General features: G+C 41.5%; 4 protein-coding genes across 7 annotated transcripts in view; 3 read left to right on the top strand and 1 right to left on the bottom strand.

The window, feature by feature from the left end:
• The window catches only part of LOC108026284 (protein phosphatase 1B), a 28,076-nt gene extending 15,481 nt beyond the window's left edge, over positions 1 to 12,595 (bottom strand). Inside the window, exons 1-7 of one of the 4 annotated variants that reach the window (XR_001768254.3) lie at positions 12,268 to 12,595; positions 10,312 to 11,194; positions 10,131 to 10,248; positions 7,067 to 7,172; positions 6,946 to 7,000; positions 6,503 to 6,633; positions 5,215 to 6,261 (exon numbers count right to left, since the gene is read on the bottom strand). Coding sequence is in view for 3 of the 4 variants with exons in the window: in XM_017097150.3 (XP_016952639.1) it covers positions 6,247 to 6,261; positions 6,946 to 7,000; positions 7,067 to 7,172; positions 10,131 to 10,248; positions 10,312 to 11,124 (1,107 nt within the window). In the remaining variant the exon portion in view is untranslated. Of the gene's footprint in view, positions 1 to 5,214; positions 6,262 to 6,502; positions 6,634 to 6,945; positions 7,001 to 7,066; positions 7,173 to 10,130; positions 10,249 to 10,311; positions 11,195 to 12,214 lie in introns of those variants that run through there. The other 3 variants (XM_017097150.3, XM_044090846.2, XM_044090845.2) reach the window with 3 other exon arrangements.
• On the top strand, positions 3,561 to 5,199 carry LOC108025989 (dynein assembly factor with WDR repeat domains 1). The gene is given in 5 exon segments (XM_044090853.2): positions 3,561 to 3,600; positions 3,662 to 3,737; positions 3,794 to 4,216; positions 4,254 to 4,598; positions 4,653 to 5,199. Coding segments are annotated over 5 exon segments (1,431 nt in total).
• Positions 12,596 to 13,857: 1,262 nt separating the features above from the next.
• LOC108026031 (uncharacterized) lies at positions 13,858 to 15,043 on the top strand. Its single transcript, XM_017096723.3, has 2 exons — positions 13,858 to 14,484; positions 14,740 to 15,043. The coding sequence occupies exons 1-2, from the start codon at positions 14,110 to 14,112 to the stop codon at positions 14,962 to 14,964; spliced, it is 600 nt and encodes a 199-aa protein (XP_016952212.1). The 5' UTR covers positions 13,858 to 14,109; the 3' UTR covers positions 14,965 to 15,043.
• A 374-nt stretch (positions 15,044 to 15,417) lies between these two features.
• LOC108026032 (uncharacterized) lies at positions 15,418 to 16,140 on the top strand. Its single transcript, XM_017096724.3, has one exon. It carries the CDS (start codon positions 15,419 to 15,421, stop codon positions 16,085 to 16,087), a length of 669 nt encoding a protein of 222 aa, XP_016952213.1. The 5' UTR covers position 15,418; the 3' UTR covers positions 16,088 to 16,140.
• Positions 16,141 to 16,337: the final 197 nt, after the last annotated feature.

Here is a 16,337-nt window from a genome sequence, read left to right as displayed (position 1 = left end):
ACAAACTGCCTGCCGAACTTCCTCGTCGGCCACTTCTTTATAAGGCCCACAATAAAACTTCTAAATATGAGCATGGCCTTTATTAAATTTTATAACATTTCGATGTGTCTGCATTTCAATTGGGCGCAAAAACGGTTTAAGGTTTCCGGCCTGCACACATTTTGACCATAAACTTTAGCCGGTTGCCTGGCTGCCGGGCAGAACTCAGATTTTGATATATTCCAACCTGAGGGATAGCAAGGAAAGCTCACTGCTGGTCGTGTGTTTTAGGCCAAGCGCAATTTAATTTATCAAAGTCATAAACTTTTCATTGGCTAAGCCGCAGAATGCGTCATAAAGGGGATTCGCACAGGCTCAGGTTTGTAGGTTGTTTATTGACTGCAAAATGGTGACTAAGCAAGGGGAAATCTACTGCCGGACTATCCTTTAGTTTATAGGATTTAAGATTATTATATCTTTAAAGCCGCAATGAAGAATATTACTAGAAATATATGAGGAAACTAGAGTTATTGATTTTGGTTTCATTGGGAAATATGTCCCACTTATTAATAAAGTTAAGTGTTGACTCTCTGTTAGTTTAAAGATTCCATTTTTAAAGGCTCAGATAGCTTTTATATTTAATACTATTATTATATTTCATTAATATAGTTCAAGAGTAATATCATATAAAATCCTATAAAAAGTATGCCCTCTGCTATTTGTTTTTACTGATAAAAGGAGCCAAACCGAAAACCAAGAGCACAGTAAACAAATATGCATAAAATTCGATACAGTCCACCCATTTAACTACCGCACAGTGGACGATGCTTTCACTCCGAAATCTGTGAAAATGATTTTAGTGCCGCATGGCACGGCAATTCGATTAGCAACCGTTTGATGTGCTGCCGGCCAGCCAGGCTCCCAGTCTCCCACTCCAATTAGAGAGCCACTAACGACTCCTTTTAGCCAAAAACCTGAAAACCGGCCACACACGTCAATAAAAAAGGGAAAAAAAAAACCAGAACAAGTTCCCAAACAACCGCGGGGATGGAAACAAAAATCGAATTTTATGTCGCTTAGTCAAACACAAACCGAAAATCTGTTTATAAATCGCTCCATGTTGGGGTTCGAGGGGTTCCTGGGGCAGCTCATTTCTCTAATTCGACTGGTCTATCGGCTTAGAAAATGTGCGGTCTCTCAGAGTTTGTGCCACTCAAGCATTATTTTTTGCCAAAATGGGTAACGAGGAACCCGGCTCTCAAACTGTCGAACAAACAACCATAAAATGCGGTAATAATCATTTTTTTCTGGGCTTCTCCAAGATGCTCTTGGTAAAAGTTAGGGCTCATATGTCTATAATTTATGCAACGCCGCATTTTCATGGCTAACACACACACACACACACTCAAAAACACAAAGCCGGAAATCAACAAAAATTTATTGAGCATAAATTCAAATCCGACCGATGCCATTCGCCTGCCCCCGACTGTTGCTTTGTTTATGAAAGCGTTTTATGGGCTTTTAAATTGATTTTATTTCCATTCGTACTCTCATTTACTCGTCTCTGATTTCCTTAAAGCTTCCGTTTGTGGGCGTCCCAATTACATTGGGCATCCCGATGAAGAGATGAAAACTGTGGAGCAACGCAGCTGTTGCTTTTGTTCACAGCCACCCAGATGATTGGCCGGGTGGGGCGGGGTGATTGGAGTACGGATGACCTCCTCCCAGGTGGCTCCTGCCCACCCAGGCCCCCGTCTCCATTTCCATTTCCACGTCTTCGGCGTGCCATTTCCCACTCGCCGCTCAATGGACATTCAATGAAATGTTTTATTATTGACAAAGACACAGACTCCCGCCATCTTATCGCACTTTTGCCTCCCACACAAGTTTTCTTCCCCATTTTCCAACACACCGAGAAAATCCTATATAGATATTAATATCATACCATAAAAGGTGCTGAATTTTAAGACCATCATTTCAAAACGTTTTTTTAATTAAAATTTGGAAGCTAATATATTGCATTTAATCTATCAACATTCCTATAAAGTCCTATGACCATTAAAAAGTAATGTTTAAATACCAACTATTCAAAGAGAAATAATAAATAAATTTCAAAATTTTAAGTTTGAAAGGAACATAACACAGTCACTAAACCATATAATCTTGAAGTTGAACATTATATTTTCCCAATATAATTTAATATTTTAATAAAGTGATATTTTTTCTCAGTACCCACAAGATTTCCTCACATTTTTCCCTGCCCATTTAGTTTTTCTTTGTTCAACGTCCGCCTGTCGCTTTCAGTTCTGCCTCCGCTGGGCACCGAAATTGGGTGCGATAATATCTAATCATTACTTATCATTATTGGCCATGGTCAGGTGGGGGTCTGATTGTCCTCCACCTCCCGAAAATCTATCCTGCCTGCCTTTCTTTTTCGGCTGGCTAATGGGCGTTCCTTGGGCGCCTGAGTCGGTTCTCCAGGACTTTCGTCCTGTGGCTGCCAGACAATTCCTTTCACCTCCTTTCCCCGAACCCGACGCAACGATTACTGAACAAATTAAATTAGTGAAAATGCCGAAACGAGGCGGAGGAGCCAGCTGAAGCAATCTAATTGTAGGTGCGGTTGGGGCTCGTGTCTGGCCACGTGGGACATATGTTAAATCTGCTGAAAGTGCCACCAGGTGTCGGCAGCCAATTGGCCTCTGGGGTGCCGGGGCTTCCTTTTCCCCATCTTAAACAAGCTAATTAGGTTTAATGGCCAGAGACCATTTAGCCGCTCGCCCCTGGTCTGCCTGTCAAATGCCAAAGGGGTTCGGGCTCCCCAAAGGACAATCGTAGGTCAAGGGTTAGAGCGGGTTCACCGAGTAGTTGCCGCCGGCAGCACAAGTGCGGGACAGGAAAAGTTAATTAGTCATGTGCTTTCGGGTATTTAAATTGACATTTCCTAGGAAAAAAGAACATAAAAGCAAAAAATATCAGACAAGAATCAATAAACCGTTTTATAAACTATTCGAACATCATTGTAATTCCCTTATCAAAGAACAACTTAAAATCGTTTTAAAATATTTTTAAAATTCTAAAGACAAAAATATCAACGAATAAATATTTTAAGAAGCGTTTTTAAGCTATCAGAAGTAGGTAAAGTTTTAATTTGGAATTTAAAAAGATTTTTCTAACAGGTAATTTAAAAAAATATTTACATGGTTACTACAACTTTACGTATTTAATGGGGTTTTATGAATGGCTAAGTAGAAAACACGTCTACGAAAGCTTTTTGTTAGAAAAGCTCTGATAGAAGACACATTCTATTCATTTCAAATGCAGACAGGGCGTTAGAAAAGACAAATTCCTGCACACAATCTGAATACAATTACCCTAGATCCTTGAAGGGCTCACTCCGAGACCTCGACATAGACCTAGTACAAGGAACCCAAGGTGAATCGATCAAACTATGTCTTTGGCATGGCAGCCAGTCAAATCAACAAAGGCTGAATTAAAGCAGGTCAGCAAACTGACAGGCCGCCCTATTCGTTGTGCAGGAATTTCCCGGTTGCCAGTGCCAGAGTCACACCAACCTCGCAATGAGTGCCAACAAAATCTTTCTGCGCTACTATCCGCCAGGTGGGAAAGGTCATTACACCAAGTGCTAAAATAGATATCACTTTTTCTTGGGTAATCCTAGGACTAGCCATAAATTATCGAACCACAAAGGGCACTGAACGACTGCGTCACTTCGATCTGCTTGACCTAGATCCAAAGTGAGATGATTTTAGTGGAATTTAACAATATAATTAAAAAAAATATTTTCCCTTAGAGCAAACATTGAGCCCCTGGCGGATAGGATTCTACTTCAAACCCTGGCTGAGGCGGAGGAGGATACATCTGCCACGGATTCGGAGAAGTCTTCTCCCCCGCGTCCTGTCAGCGGAACCGTAGCCAGATCTCAAAACACCTTCAGTGCCTTGAAACAGGCTCTGGAGAAACTTCAAAAGAAACTGCGCGAGCCAGTGAAAAAGAAGTTCTACCTGCACAAGTGCCACAATTCGCACATCCTGCCGCTGACCAACGTGTCCTTCGACCGAAGTGGCGAGCGCTGTCTCACCGGCAGCTACGATCGCACCTGCCATGTGATCAGCACCCAGACGGCAGAGGTGGAGCACATCCTCACTGGCCACGACAACGTGGTGTTCTCCGTGGGCTTCAATCTTCCTCATTGGTGGGTTTACCAAACAAAGAAAAGAGCATTACTAATTATAAAATATTTTTCATTTGGTCCTCACAATTAAAAACACTTTTTTCAGCGACAAGATAGTGACCGGATCCTTTGATGGAACCGCCAAGGTTTGGTCCTCCAACAGTGGTCAGTGCCTGTGCACCTTCTATGGACACACTGCCGAGCTGGTGGCGGCTGAGTTCGATCCCATGCATGGCAGCTCCATAGCCACAGCCTCCATGGATGGCACTGCACGGATTTACGATGTGGAAACGTCCCACGAACTCCAGCAACTGACCCACCATGGAGCCGAGGTGATAGCTGCTCGATTTAATCGCGATGGTCAGCTGCTGCTCACGGGTTCATTCGATCACACGGCAGCCATTTGGGATGTGCGGAGCAAGAGGTGGGTTAGGTCTTAAATTGTAAATAAGATCTTCTCAAGAAATCCTCTTTACAGTCTCTGCCAGCAGTTGCGTGGCCATAGCGCCGAGTTGTCCAACTGCATCTGGAATTTCAGTGGCTCGTTGATAGCCACTGGTTCCCTGGATGGCACAGCCAGGATTTGGGACATACGGAAGACGGATCAGGAACTTTATCTGGCTGCCAAGCACAGTGACGAGGTGCTGGATGTGAGCTTTGATGCGGCGGGCAGACTTTTGGCCACCGGCAGCAGCGATTGCACGGCGAGGGTTTGGAAGCTGGAGGGTTCATCGGAGCTGGAGATGCTGTCCCTGATGGCAGGCCATGCGGATGAGGTGTCCAAGGTGTGCTTCAGTCCCAGTGGTTGCATGCTGCTCTCAGCTTCGGCGGACAATACGGCTCGCCTGTGGCTCACGGAATCCGGACAGTGCTCGCAGGTTTTGGCTGGCCACGAGGGCGAAGTATTCAGCTGTGCCTACAGCTATGCGGGCGATGCCATCCTCACCGCCTCCAAGGACAACACCTGTCGTTTCTGGAGGTGATACGACTGGTACACCGTGCAGATGGATCAATTGACTGATTAACAACTTGGGTGGTGGTGCTTTTTTTTTCAACATTTACTACAAACTCGAGCGTAATTTTGCTTTTCTCTCTTAAGATTTTCATCATCAACTTGCTTCTTATAAATTAATAGTTCTTAGTTTCATTCTCGTTTCTTTAAGATCGGACATTATTGTGGATTTGCTTTTGTTTTGCTTTGCTTACTTTAGGTTTTAGGTATTACTTTTTTTCGTTTCCGTTTATAGATAGTTACAGGTTTTGTTTGCTAGTTTGGTTTTCTTTTACCATTTTTTTCTGGTTTTGTTTTAACATTTTTTACTTTACATTATTAAGTTTCGCTTCAGGCTTGTCGACACATCTTCTCATATACATATAAAAAATGGTGAACAAAAAGTGTTTTCGGTAACAAACATTTTACAACTTACAAAAGTCCGCTTTCGTTTCGGAATCAATAGTTAATACATGTTTTTTTGAAAAAATAAAAAGTTCTTTTACACAAAAATTGAGCGAGAGACTCTCGCCTTTTATAAGTGTCCTCCGTTTTTAATTACATTTGTTTCCACATTTTCAATAGGTTTCCCTTTTCTCTGGCGGTTGTACTGGTGATTGCTGATGGATGAGGAGTGACGGAACGATAGGGCACACAGAGGGTTAACATTCACATAGATGGATGGGTCCTTTAGAGGGATCTGATAGGATTAATCTGTTTTGGTGTGGTCCTGATGCTGGCTGGGCGCCATCCACTGATTCGGATCCGATTTCGGGTGCTCTGAGGTCTGCTCAGGTACGCTCTGCTCAAGATCTTTCCTTTTTCATCGAGTAATATGGGGCGCGGCTGTTCGTATTCTTGTGTTTAGGACTGCTTCGTATAAACTATAAATGTATCGTTATGCTTATTATTATCATTATTAGTAGGTTTTTCTTTTGTGTTTATCAAAGTAGAAAACTGTTTGGTGTGTGTTCTTGTTTGTTTGTTTGTTTGCTTCGTTCAAGTTGTGTGGCTCTGCTTTCTGTTCTGATCTGGTTGCTGCATTTGTTTAACTGGTTTTGTTTAGTGTTTCGACTGCAACCTAATGCGTTGGACTCTGCAAGAATAACAAATATCTCGATTATTGACCATGATGGGGAGCCGGTTGGTTGTCATGCAGGATGCGGACTTGCGGCTGAAGCGGAAACGGAAGCGGGTTGAAAAAAATGTAACATGCAGGAACATACATGCGGTACTCTCGGGTCTTGAGACAAATGGAACGAAAGAAAGCGAAACACAATGGATGGAGGTCGAAGATCGAGGGCCGAGACAAGCAACATAATGAATTATCGCCTTACATTTAGCGTATGTGAAGCATAGGGTGTTTAGTTATCTTTGTTCTCTTGCTGGTTGGTTGGTTGTTGGTTTTTGTTGGTTTAAAAATGAACAATAAGCATTACAAAATTCATATATCATCATATGCATACAGCTAGAAAAAAGAAAGAGAATAGGTGGCCACGATTAGAGGTTACAAGTCAGTGGGCGACGGGGGAACCCCAACTACAACATGGGACGATAACAGTATGATGTTGATTAATGGTGACCATCGAATGAAACTGTGATAGCACAATCATTACCAAATCCGCTGGTGTAGATCTACTGATTGAATCAGAAAAACAAGGCAATTTCAAAGGCTATAATGACCAAAAAACGGTGCTATGCAAGCGATAAAAATAAATGTGTGTTAGCATTGGCGAAAGCGCAGCGAACCAAGTTATAGATTATAGAACAGATTTCGTACTTCACATGGTCGATCCGGAAACTCTTGCTTGAATGTGCGCTCGATAACGTGATATCTGCCGGGGTAAACAAAATGTTGATTAGCAATCGCCGCTCGCTATTTTCGGACATGATCCACTCACTTGGACTGCAGGCCGCCCCCGGGTGGAAGACCTTCGATGTCGTCTCTGTTCTGCAGACACTTCAGCAGATCCACGTAGTCGGTTATCTTGCTAGACTCTATCTCGTCTGCAACAATATCAGAGAAAAAACAGAGGTTAGTTTCAGGCCGCCTAATAGTCACGATCTTAGCTTAAAAGATTAATATTTATGTACATAAATGGTTCATAAAGAAATACGAATTATATAGCTAAGCTACTTTAAATCAAATGCAATATACAGATATGAACTCTGGTATAAAATATCAACTAAAACGAAATATCCCATCTCAAGCGATTTTTAAAAAGGGAATATAATATACTTGATGCAGGTCGATGGGTGGAAAATGGCTATGGAAGTCTACTGTCTTGCGTAATAATTAATTTTTCGAGACTTTGCAATTTCGTAACGATTAAAAACACATTAATTTTTGAGGAAACAAAGTTGAACGTATTATTTTTTGTAAATAAAAAAAGTTTAAAAAAGGATTCCAAAGTAAGGGTGGAATATTTAATTATTATTTTAATCAAAGAAATTGCTATTTAAGTGATTTTAGTTAGTTTGTTGTTTAATGCTGACGGGGGCATGCAATTTCGATTATCTTCTGAATTGCGTGGATCGCTTTTTACACTTAATACACAGATAGCAACTCATTGGAGGCGGGGCGGGGCTCGGGTGAAGGCAAAACAAAATCAAACCAATCAATCGATAAGATAAACGATAACGAAATGACAAAGTGGCTTTCGAAAATTTACAAACTACAAAATTATAGACGTACCTTATGCTCACTCATCTTAAATTTGAATTGCTTTCTGTTTCTTGTTCTTGCATTTGACATTTCGCCCATTTGGCTAATTCGCGCTTTGATTTGGCAATAGTATATTAGAAATTGGGGTTTTGTAGTACGAGGCGCGAACAACAACAACCATAAAAGAACGACTGCGAATGGCTAAAATTTTGCTTTTGGCAAATTACTTTAGATAAACGTTACGCATTAGTTGAAACTGGCTCGTAAGAAATCAGGAAAATTAATGAAATAAATATGAACAAATGATCTGAAGGAGTTTGTTTTCAAAATGTGTAAAGGTATAATTAAAGAAAACTAATTTTCCGCTTAATGGAGTGTGAAAAGAAAATGAAAGGAAGCAAATGAAAACCAAATGAGAACTGAAAACTGAATCCAATAGAACAGCAGACAAACACTTTGGCTTTGGTTTTCGAATCGTTCGTTAAGTTATATTTTTGACTTGCATCTGTGGTAATTCTTTAATGACTATAAAACGTGTATGTTGGGATGTGGTTTGTGTGTGTCTTACACTCTTGGCTGCATCACCAATTCAGCAAGGAGCCGGGATACAACATTTCGGGGGAACTGCTTAGATTGTGTGGAATATGTCTGATCGTTTTTCGGGTAAAGTAATCGTTTGCCTTCGACAGCAACAAGCACAACAGTTGGTGAGCATAAGGTTTACAATTCGGTTTCACTAAACCTAGGTATACGTATCATTCAAAACCCTTTGGCTAGTCTACTCTAGGCTAAGTAATTCGTCTGGACATTGAGTATTTGCCATCTTTGGTTAATTGCTTAATCTAGGTAATTTCGTTATTGGCTTAGCTACTACGACCAATGGTGGGCAATGCATGCTCTACGTCTATTTACTAATTCTTTAAATCGCTAATTGTAAATCGTACGAATTGGGCTAAAGTATTTGTCTATATCAACAAGGTCACGTCTGAAGCTCGGCCTCTGGATATCGGCCGAAATTCACTTTGGTGTTTCGAATACTGAAGTCTCGGAGAAATTCCTCCCTGCTATTTATTGCTTTCTATACATAATTCGTGTAATACGACTACAGTTCGTCTGAGCGATTGCTAGTTAATAAAATATATGATTTCATTGCTTTTCTTTTGAAGGTTTCTGTCAGCTTTTCAGCTTTTCCTATTTACAATCTATCTACAACGTCGGGTCTTCTTTGAAGACACTCCCCTATCCATTTTTTGCTTAGAAAATATGTGTTAATTCGCTATTCCTACTAGTTACATCAATTCCAAGTGTTTGTTTTGAGTGTCAATACCTGCGTACGTTAAATATTGCAATTTGATTGATTTGCTTCGTGGCTAGTATCAAATGTGGGGTGTACGTATACGTAAAAGTATATACAAACTGGCTGACGGGGGTCATTTAACTACTTAGCTCGGGCAGGTTCGTCGATAATTGTTATTATTTTGGTGTATATGTAAGACTAAGGCTAAATGGGCTGGATTTCGCATACATGGAACGCTTTTGGCAGTGGCTGTAGTACACACGGGCATGTATAAATAATACTATAACTCAGGCACACACACACGGCAGAGGCTCCTCTGGTCAGCCACACGCACAGCCACCAGATATGACAAACGAACACGCTATATAGGTATTTGCTATGCATTAGCGATAGGATATTGGTAGTACGCCCGCACACTCCCCCATTTACATATTTATACAGGCGGTATACGGTGAAAGCTCTCTGGAGGAATATGACTAAATATTCTATGAAGGATAAATATCATGAACCACACTACAAACCAGTCAAATTATGTAATTATATTATTATATATCTCAAAAGAGTTAGACCAAAATGTAAGCCAAGTTACTTGAGCATATTAAGTAGCCTTTAAACTGGAGATAAACCTTATTGCTTTTGGTTAAATTTGTCTATAAAAGGATCCGCCAGAGAGCTTTTACTGTACTACATGTGGGTGTGTGCGGGGTCACTCTTGGCATTAGTTATGGCAATGGTTTGGTATTCGGTTTGGTATTGTTTTCGTTTCGGAACTACTTTTGGAAGGAACTATTTGGTTGGAATCAAGTTTTGAACAAAATGGGGCAAATACAACTTGGATTGGGGCTGTTGGCCATTAAAAGGCCCACGTAAAAAGTGCTCGTGGCACTCAAGGTACAATGTATACGTATTTCGTTTTGATAAAGACACGGAGTCCGAGGAGACCACTACGCCATGGACCAACAGTTTACGATTAGTTATAAACAGAGTAGACGACTTAGACAACCTCTTGTGATCTTCTCGATTTGCTTCTCCAGCCGATGCTCAGCCTCTATCGCCTCCCCAGTGGGCTTCGGAGCTCCGGGGAAGGCAATAATGATGATGCTCATGTTATCGCGACTACCCTATAGTTGGAAAATAAACAGTGGGTTAGAGCACGATAGATTTTCAATGAATTAACGACTTACCTTGTGCAGGCAAGTGTCCACCACCTGGTTGGCGATGCTCACTAGGTCGCTGGTCACCCGCATACGCGAATGGATGAAGCTGCACACATCCTCGTTGGTCATGACATCCCAGATACCGTCGCAGGCGAGCACCAGGAACTCATCGCTATCCTGGCGGCTCTGGCAGAATATCTCCGGTTCTGGCGACACCAGCTGTTCGCACTGCCCCTTTTCCTTCACGTTCTTAAAATCGTAATCCCCGAGAGCTCGCGACACGGCAAGGGTGCCATTCACACGCTTTATCATAACACTGCCGCCGGCATTGTGGATGCGCTCCTTTTCCTCAGGCAGGATGGGTTTGTGGTCCTGCGTGGCGAACACCGGAACTCCCTGGCGGCATAAGACCGCCCTGGAATCCCCACAATTGGCGATGTACACTTGGGTGAGGCTGACAAAGGCGCAGACGGCCGTGGTGCCGCCGCATTTCTCCGTCTCCTGGGTGAACTCCGGCAAGTCCCGCATCACCTCGTCGATGCGCAGGAAGCCGGTGCGTATGCCCTTCACGTGGTCGCCCCCAATGAACTCCTCGGTGCTGACGATGCTGTCCAGAAGATGCTTGGCACAGTGCTCCGACACCTTGGCTCCGGCATGTCCATCGAAGACGGCAAAGAAGCTCCAGTCCTGCAGGACATCCCCCAGCCCGGCACGAGCGTAGTAGGCGTCCTCCATCTCGGACCGCCATCCCTGCATCGAGCTGACCCCGAAGAGCAGCTTGTTGCCCTCGCCCTGGTCATTGTGCTTGGCGGTTTTCGGCTTATCCAGGAATCCGCCCATGTCCACTGAACATGCTGTGTGCTGTGTGCCGGGCGGGTGCAATTCGTCCTCTCAGCCGTTGCCAAGGAATCTACGGATGGAGGACACAAGGTTAGGGCACCATTAAACGACTGTCAATCAATAAGCAAAGCCTTGAACATGAACTTGCTTCAATGGTTACACAAAAAGAAATGTTAGACAAGTAAATAAATGCTTCCTTTATAGCATCACATGGTATGATATATGTATATTAGAAAGAAGTAGTTCAAACTTATGAAATTAAAGGCGGATTTTTCCTACATTAAACGGAAGTGGGGGTCGCGGCTTTTTAAAATCAATTAGATTTCGTAGAAATTTCTTGGGAAACTAGGTTGACTCATGGTACTTGGATTTCAACCAAACGTGAAATAATTATTTGAAATGTTCTGAGGATCTCTTGACTTGAATAAGTTTTAAGTAAAGGGATGTCAAGGGTATAATTGAGGAAACTACGATAAAGAACTTATATATATGTATCTATTATATTAACTATTTTGAGTCATAAAGTTGGAATATTATATTTTCTGTTAATATTTTACTTGGATTATTTTTTAAGCACGTTTTTAAGGATTATAAACAGTAATAAATATTTATAAGCCGGTAAAAACATGGAAAATCTGAGTTCATAATTAATATGTGCTACCGACTTTATAGGGTTTCCCAGACAGGTGTACGCTAGTTTCTGAACAATAATTTTAAGCCGACTGCAAGGACACGGAAACGGAAGCAAAGGGGGCGGGGCGGAAGTCCTCGAGGCAGCGCGCCGCCCACGCTTTTCACCGCTATTTCCCTCTGCCCTTCGCCGCTTTTGCATTCCCTTTTGGCACATCGATTTATCAAGGACGCGCCTTGGTCCTTCCGCCTGGCTGACTAAATTTAGCACTCGGCAGTGGGTGTAAAGTACAATTGAAGGAAAAGCGGAAAATTGCGCGCGACAGCATCCACAAAAAATGGCCCATTCACAAAAAAAAAGAACCGAAATAAGAGCAGGTTGGCAGTCCCATTTTCAAAAGAGCGGGGGTCGGGCGGCCGGCTGAATAAATCCGGAAAATTGTTGTTAATGAAAACGCACTCGCGATTTATGAACTTTGGCGCTGGGAAAACCTTCGTTCTCGCAATTTTCACCTCGCAAATTTTAAGTTTGGTGGTGTTCTTCTTCTGCTTGCTGCTCTTCTCTCCGCGTGCGTCTGTGTGTGAGTGTGTGCGAGTGTGCGTCGGTGAGCTTCGTGCGTGTGCGTGTCTGCCGTAAGTAAAAGTTTAAGAACAAAAAACGGTGTGTTGCAGGTTGTTTTTCATCGCTCCTTAGCGCTTTCCGGAAAAACGAACTAGTCGCTCGCTAATTTACACTTTCGCACGATCCCGAGCTGCACTTTTGAGGCGGAAATGGAGTTTTTCTAATATTTTGATTAACAAAGTGACCAGTGTGACCGCGCCGGGAACGATGAAATATACCGTCCGGCCTGAAAATAAATACCACTCGGTTAAGTTGCAAAAATAACCTAATAAATACCACTAAGCACAAGACTTAGTATATAAAATACGAGTATACGAAATACGACATAAATTTGGAATTAAATAACGAAAAATAACGAAGCAAACTTTTTTCATTACTATTAATTTTTAACTCTTTATAGTACTTAATTTTATTTTATATATCTGTTAGGAACGCTTAATAAAAAATAGCTTCGTGTTAAATTAAAATTTGAACTGGCGCCCAATGCATGGCGCCTCTATCGGCTTTTTGTGAAAGTACAAGAAAAGAGTGCACCGCTTTTCCGCCAGAGGGCTTTAGTTCTTAAGGTTAAACAAATTCAAAATTCAAATTTTCCACAAATGTGGAAGGTGTGTTTTTATTTTGACGGTCATAAATTTCTGCACAAAAAATATCAGTATTTTGGTCTAAACAATGAAAATAATGGTCCAATTATGGAATGCCATACCTTGCTAAACTCGTAAAAAAATTTCCTTTTAATTGTCATTCACACATAAAAATTTTATTTTTGACCAATTTTTGCATAAAATGACGATGCTACCCCTTGTAAAAAAGTCAAAATTCGCGAAAATTTGAAGATTTTAGAAAAAGTCAGAAAATGACTGCGATCAATTATCTAGCTCGTTAGCTGGTCAAAACAGTGCGTCTTATAGGCGTCGGACCTTTTTTGACCAAGTTATACCAAAGAAGGTCAATAAAAAAATCGTTTTTTGCAAAAAACCCAAGGTCTTCAATTTCTGCACAAAAATTATCAGTTTTTGGACGAAACGATAAAAATAATGGTCGATTATGGAATGCCATACCTTGCTGAACTCTTAATAAAATTTCCTATTAATTGGCATTCACACCTAAAAAACTTTATTTTTGACCCATTTTCGCAAAAAAGAACTATGCTACCCCTTGTAAAAAGTCAAAATTTGCGAAAATTTGAAGTTTTTAGAAATAGTCAGGAAATTACTGCTAAATTTTAGCAGTAAAGCAGGAATTTACGAACATTGTATCGTTCAATTGGTTAGTTTTTATGGTTTCTGCAACGGAGTGCAATAAATGAAATGACTAATTAAATAATCAGCAAAGTCTTGAAAAAAGTCCATCCCGTTGGTAAGATTAAACTTCGGATGATAATTTATTTGCCTTAGATAACAAAAATAATTAGACAAACAAGCTTCAGATATGTCCAGTTAAAAACGTGAAAATTATGATTTAAGTCAATAAAGTAGACAGAGAGAATTCAACCGAAATTGTTTGAAAAAAAAGTAATGAGTGAATTTTCGGGGGTTTAACTGATATCATTTTTTTGAGAAGCTTTCAACGAAGCGTCATGATAATAAAGGCTGAATAGAAACTACACCCGATAATTGGAGGATCATAAATCTCAGAAATCCATATTTTGGTTGGCGAGGGAAGTATAAAAGGCATATCTGGGTGTTGGGGATCCTCACTGTTGTCGGGTTCTTCAAGTGCTGAAAGTGAAAATGTTGGTCAAGGCTGTGGCTCTTTTCCTGGCCATTGGCGCCGTCTACGCAGCTTCGGTGCCCACTCCCATCGAAATAGAGTCGCAGAACTCGCTGGTGGACCTCCTGCTCAGTTCGCCGGCCATGCGATCGGATATCTTTAACCCTGACTGCGTGGACTTCTACACCCCGCTTCTCAAGGGACACGTCGATAAGTACAACGAAGATTTCAACACGTGCAACTACAATTACGAGAACGCCTACTCCTTGATCGACGAGAGTTTCGCGTACGCCCGCAACCAACTGGCCAATTCCGTCAAGGAAACCTGTGTTTCCCTCTTGACATGCGATGGCAAGACCCAGAATTACGATGCCTTTGAGTGTTTGGCTGTTGGGGTAAGTGTTAGATAAAATCAACTAGTATTATTTTTCGTAATTCTACGAAAATTTTGTTGAAACTGAAAATGTTGAGATTTGAAATCCCCTATATGGGTGACCAAAAGTATGCAACACTTATTTTCATAAGCGAAAAAAGTACGAGCTCTGTTTTTTAAGGTATTCTTGTAGGGGCATTTTCAAACGTGCATTCATTATTGTTATATATTGTTTACTTTGTGACTCTTTATAATATGTTTTCTTATTTAATAACAGGGTCCTTTCGCATCTAAGGAGCTGGAGCAAGCTTCCTACAAGGCAGCTGATAACCAAACTAGCCTGCAGGGCAAACTGTCTGAGATCCAAGCCACTCGTTCTGTTTGCCACACCGAAGCCTACCGAACCTACAACATCAACCACGGCGAGTGCTACTCGGACATGATCGCCTGCCTAGGTGATCCTAACTGGGAAATGCCCACTACCAACTATGTGGAGTACTAAAATGCAGATCAACTTTATATTTCTGTCTTTGCGGTCTTCTATCGCTGTAAATAAAGTCCGTTGATATTGATAATATTGTATATATTGTTGTTAAGACTGCTAATCGATTTCTTTTATGTGGCATAAGTTGATAAATATATACAGATACACGTTTTTTATAGATAGAACAGAACATATATTCAGGTAAAAAATTTATAATATTTATTTTACTAAAATAATTGATTATATTTGGATCATCAATTTAAGCGACACTTAATGAGCTAATCAACATCTGAGGGTTTTGCAACCTAATCTAACACATTCCCCTCATAACATTGCCAACCATTGAACCCCTTATAATCGCTAATTGAACATACCATACATTAATGTGTAATTAAAAAGATAGTGTAGAGCGGGCTGTACTCCATATAAATACTGGTTGGTTCTGCCTTCCCAGCTAAGATATCTGGCCAAGATGTTCGTGAAGCAAACCAAGATCCTGGTGTTCTGCCTCTTTCTGGGCCTCTCGCTGGCGCTCAAATTGCACATTCCCCTTAAACCGGACGCCCACATCCAGGAGCTGCAGATGGAGAGCCGGGAACTGGCTGCCGCCCACGCGGACTACTCCGCCAGTTGCTTCTTGTTCTACAAACCCATTTTGGGCAACGTGGCCGAGGAGTTCGAGACCAACTATGGGGCTTGCCTTTCGTCCTTTGACAAATCCACGGCCTTGGTCAATGCCAAGTACTCGCAGGATCACGAGAACATCTTGAGGTCCGCCAGTATCGGTTGCTCCTATCCCAGTACCAATTGCCAGGTGTGGACAGTTGAGCAACAGGACCTAGACACCGTGGTCTCCCGCCTCGAGTGTGCCTCCATCAATTCCGGAGATAGCTCCAAGACCTTCTACAGCATTTCGGCAAATGCCACGGAGATTGCACTCAAGATCAAGGAGGAGTATCGTGTTCTAGACAGCCAAAAGTTGCTCTGCACGAATGAAGCCCAGCGAGCTTATGTGGAGGACACTGCCGACACCTACGAAAGGCTGAACCACTGCCTGCAGTATGGAACCTTCGAAACAACTTTGAAGAACGTTGAAATTACCACAACAACATGTCAGACACCAACAACACCACCAGCATAGAAGAGTAGAAAAATGTACACATTATAAAGAGTTCAATAAAGAAAAATCAGGCAATCTAATTGTTGCGTTTTCCCAAGTGTTCCTGGTTGAAAAGTTGTAGTATATAAGGGCAGTTTTCTGATTCACTGATCGCAAATTTCCAAAATGAAGCAGTCTATTTTATTTACTTTTTTCAAAACTTTTTCAGGGATTGATTCTTGATTTGGACATAATTTTTCTTTAGGTTTTAAATTAGACAAACAAACAAAAA

This window comes from Drosophila biarmipes, chromosome 3R, assembly GCF_025231255.1.
Source record: "Drosophila biarmipes strain raj3 chromosome 3R, RU_DBia_V1.1, whole genome shotgun sequence".
Taxonomy (NCBI): Eukaryota; Metazoa; Arthropoda; class Insecta; order Diptera; family Drosophilidae; genus Drosophila; species Drosophila biarmipes.
The sequence above is the reverse complement of the archived record's forward strand: the minus strand, read 5'-3'. Positions and strand labels throughout refer to the sequence as shown.

Excerpts from the sequence above, each read along its gene's own strand:
- LOC108026031 (XM_017096723.3), top strand. The coding sequence starts at position 14,110 with ATGTTGGTCAAGGCTGTGGCTCTTTTCCTGGCCATTGGCGCCGTCTAC. Across the intron at positions 14,485-14,739 it reads TTGAGTGTTTGGCTGTTGGG|GGTCCTTTCGCATCTAAGGA; the intron begins GTAAGTGTTAGA and ends ATTTAATAACAG.
- LOC108026032 (XM_017096724.3), top strand. The coding sequence starts at position 15,419 with ATGTTCGTGAAGCAAACCAAGATCCTGGTGTTCTGCCTCTTTCTGGGC.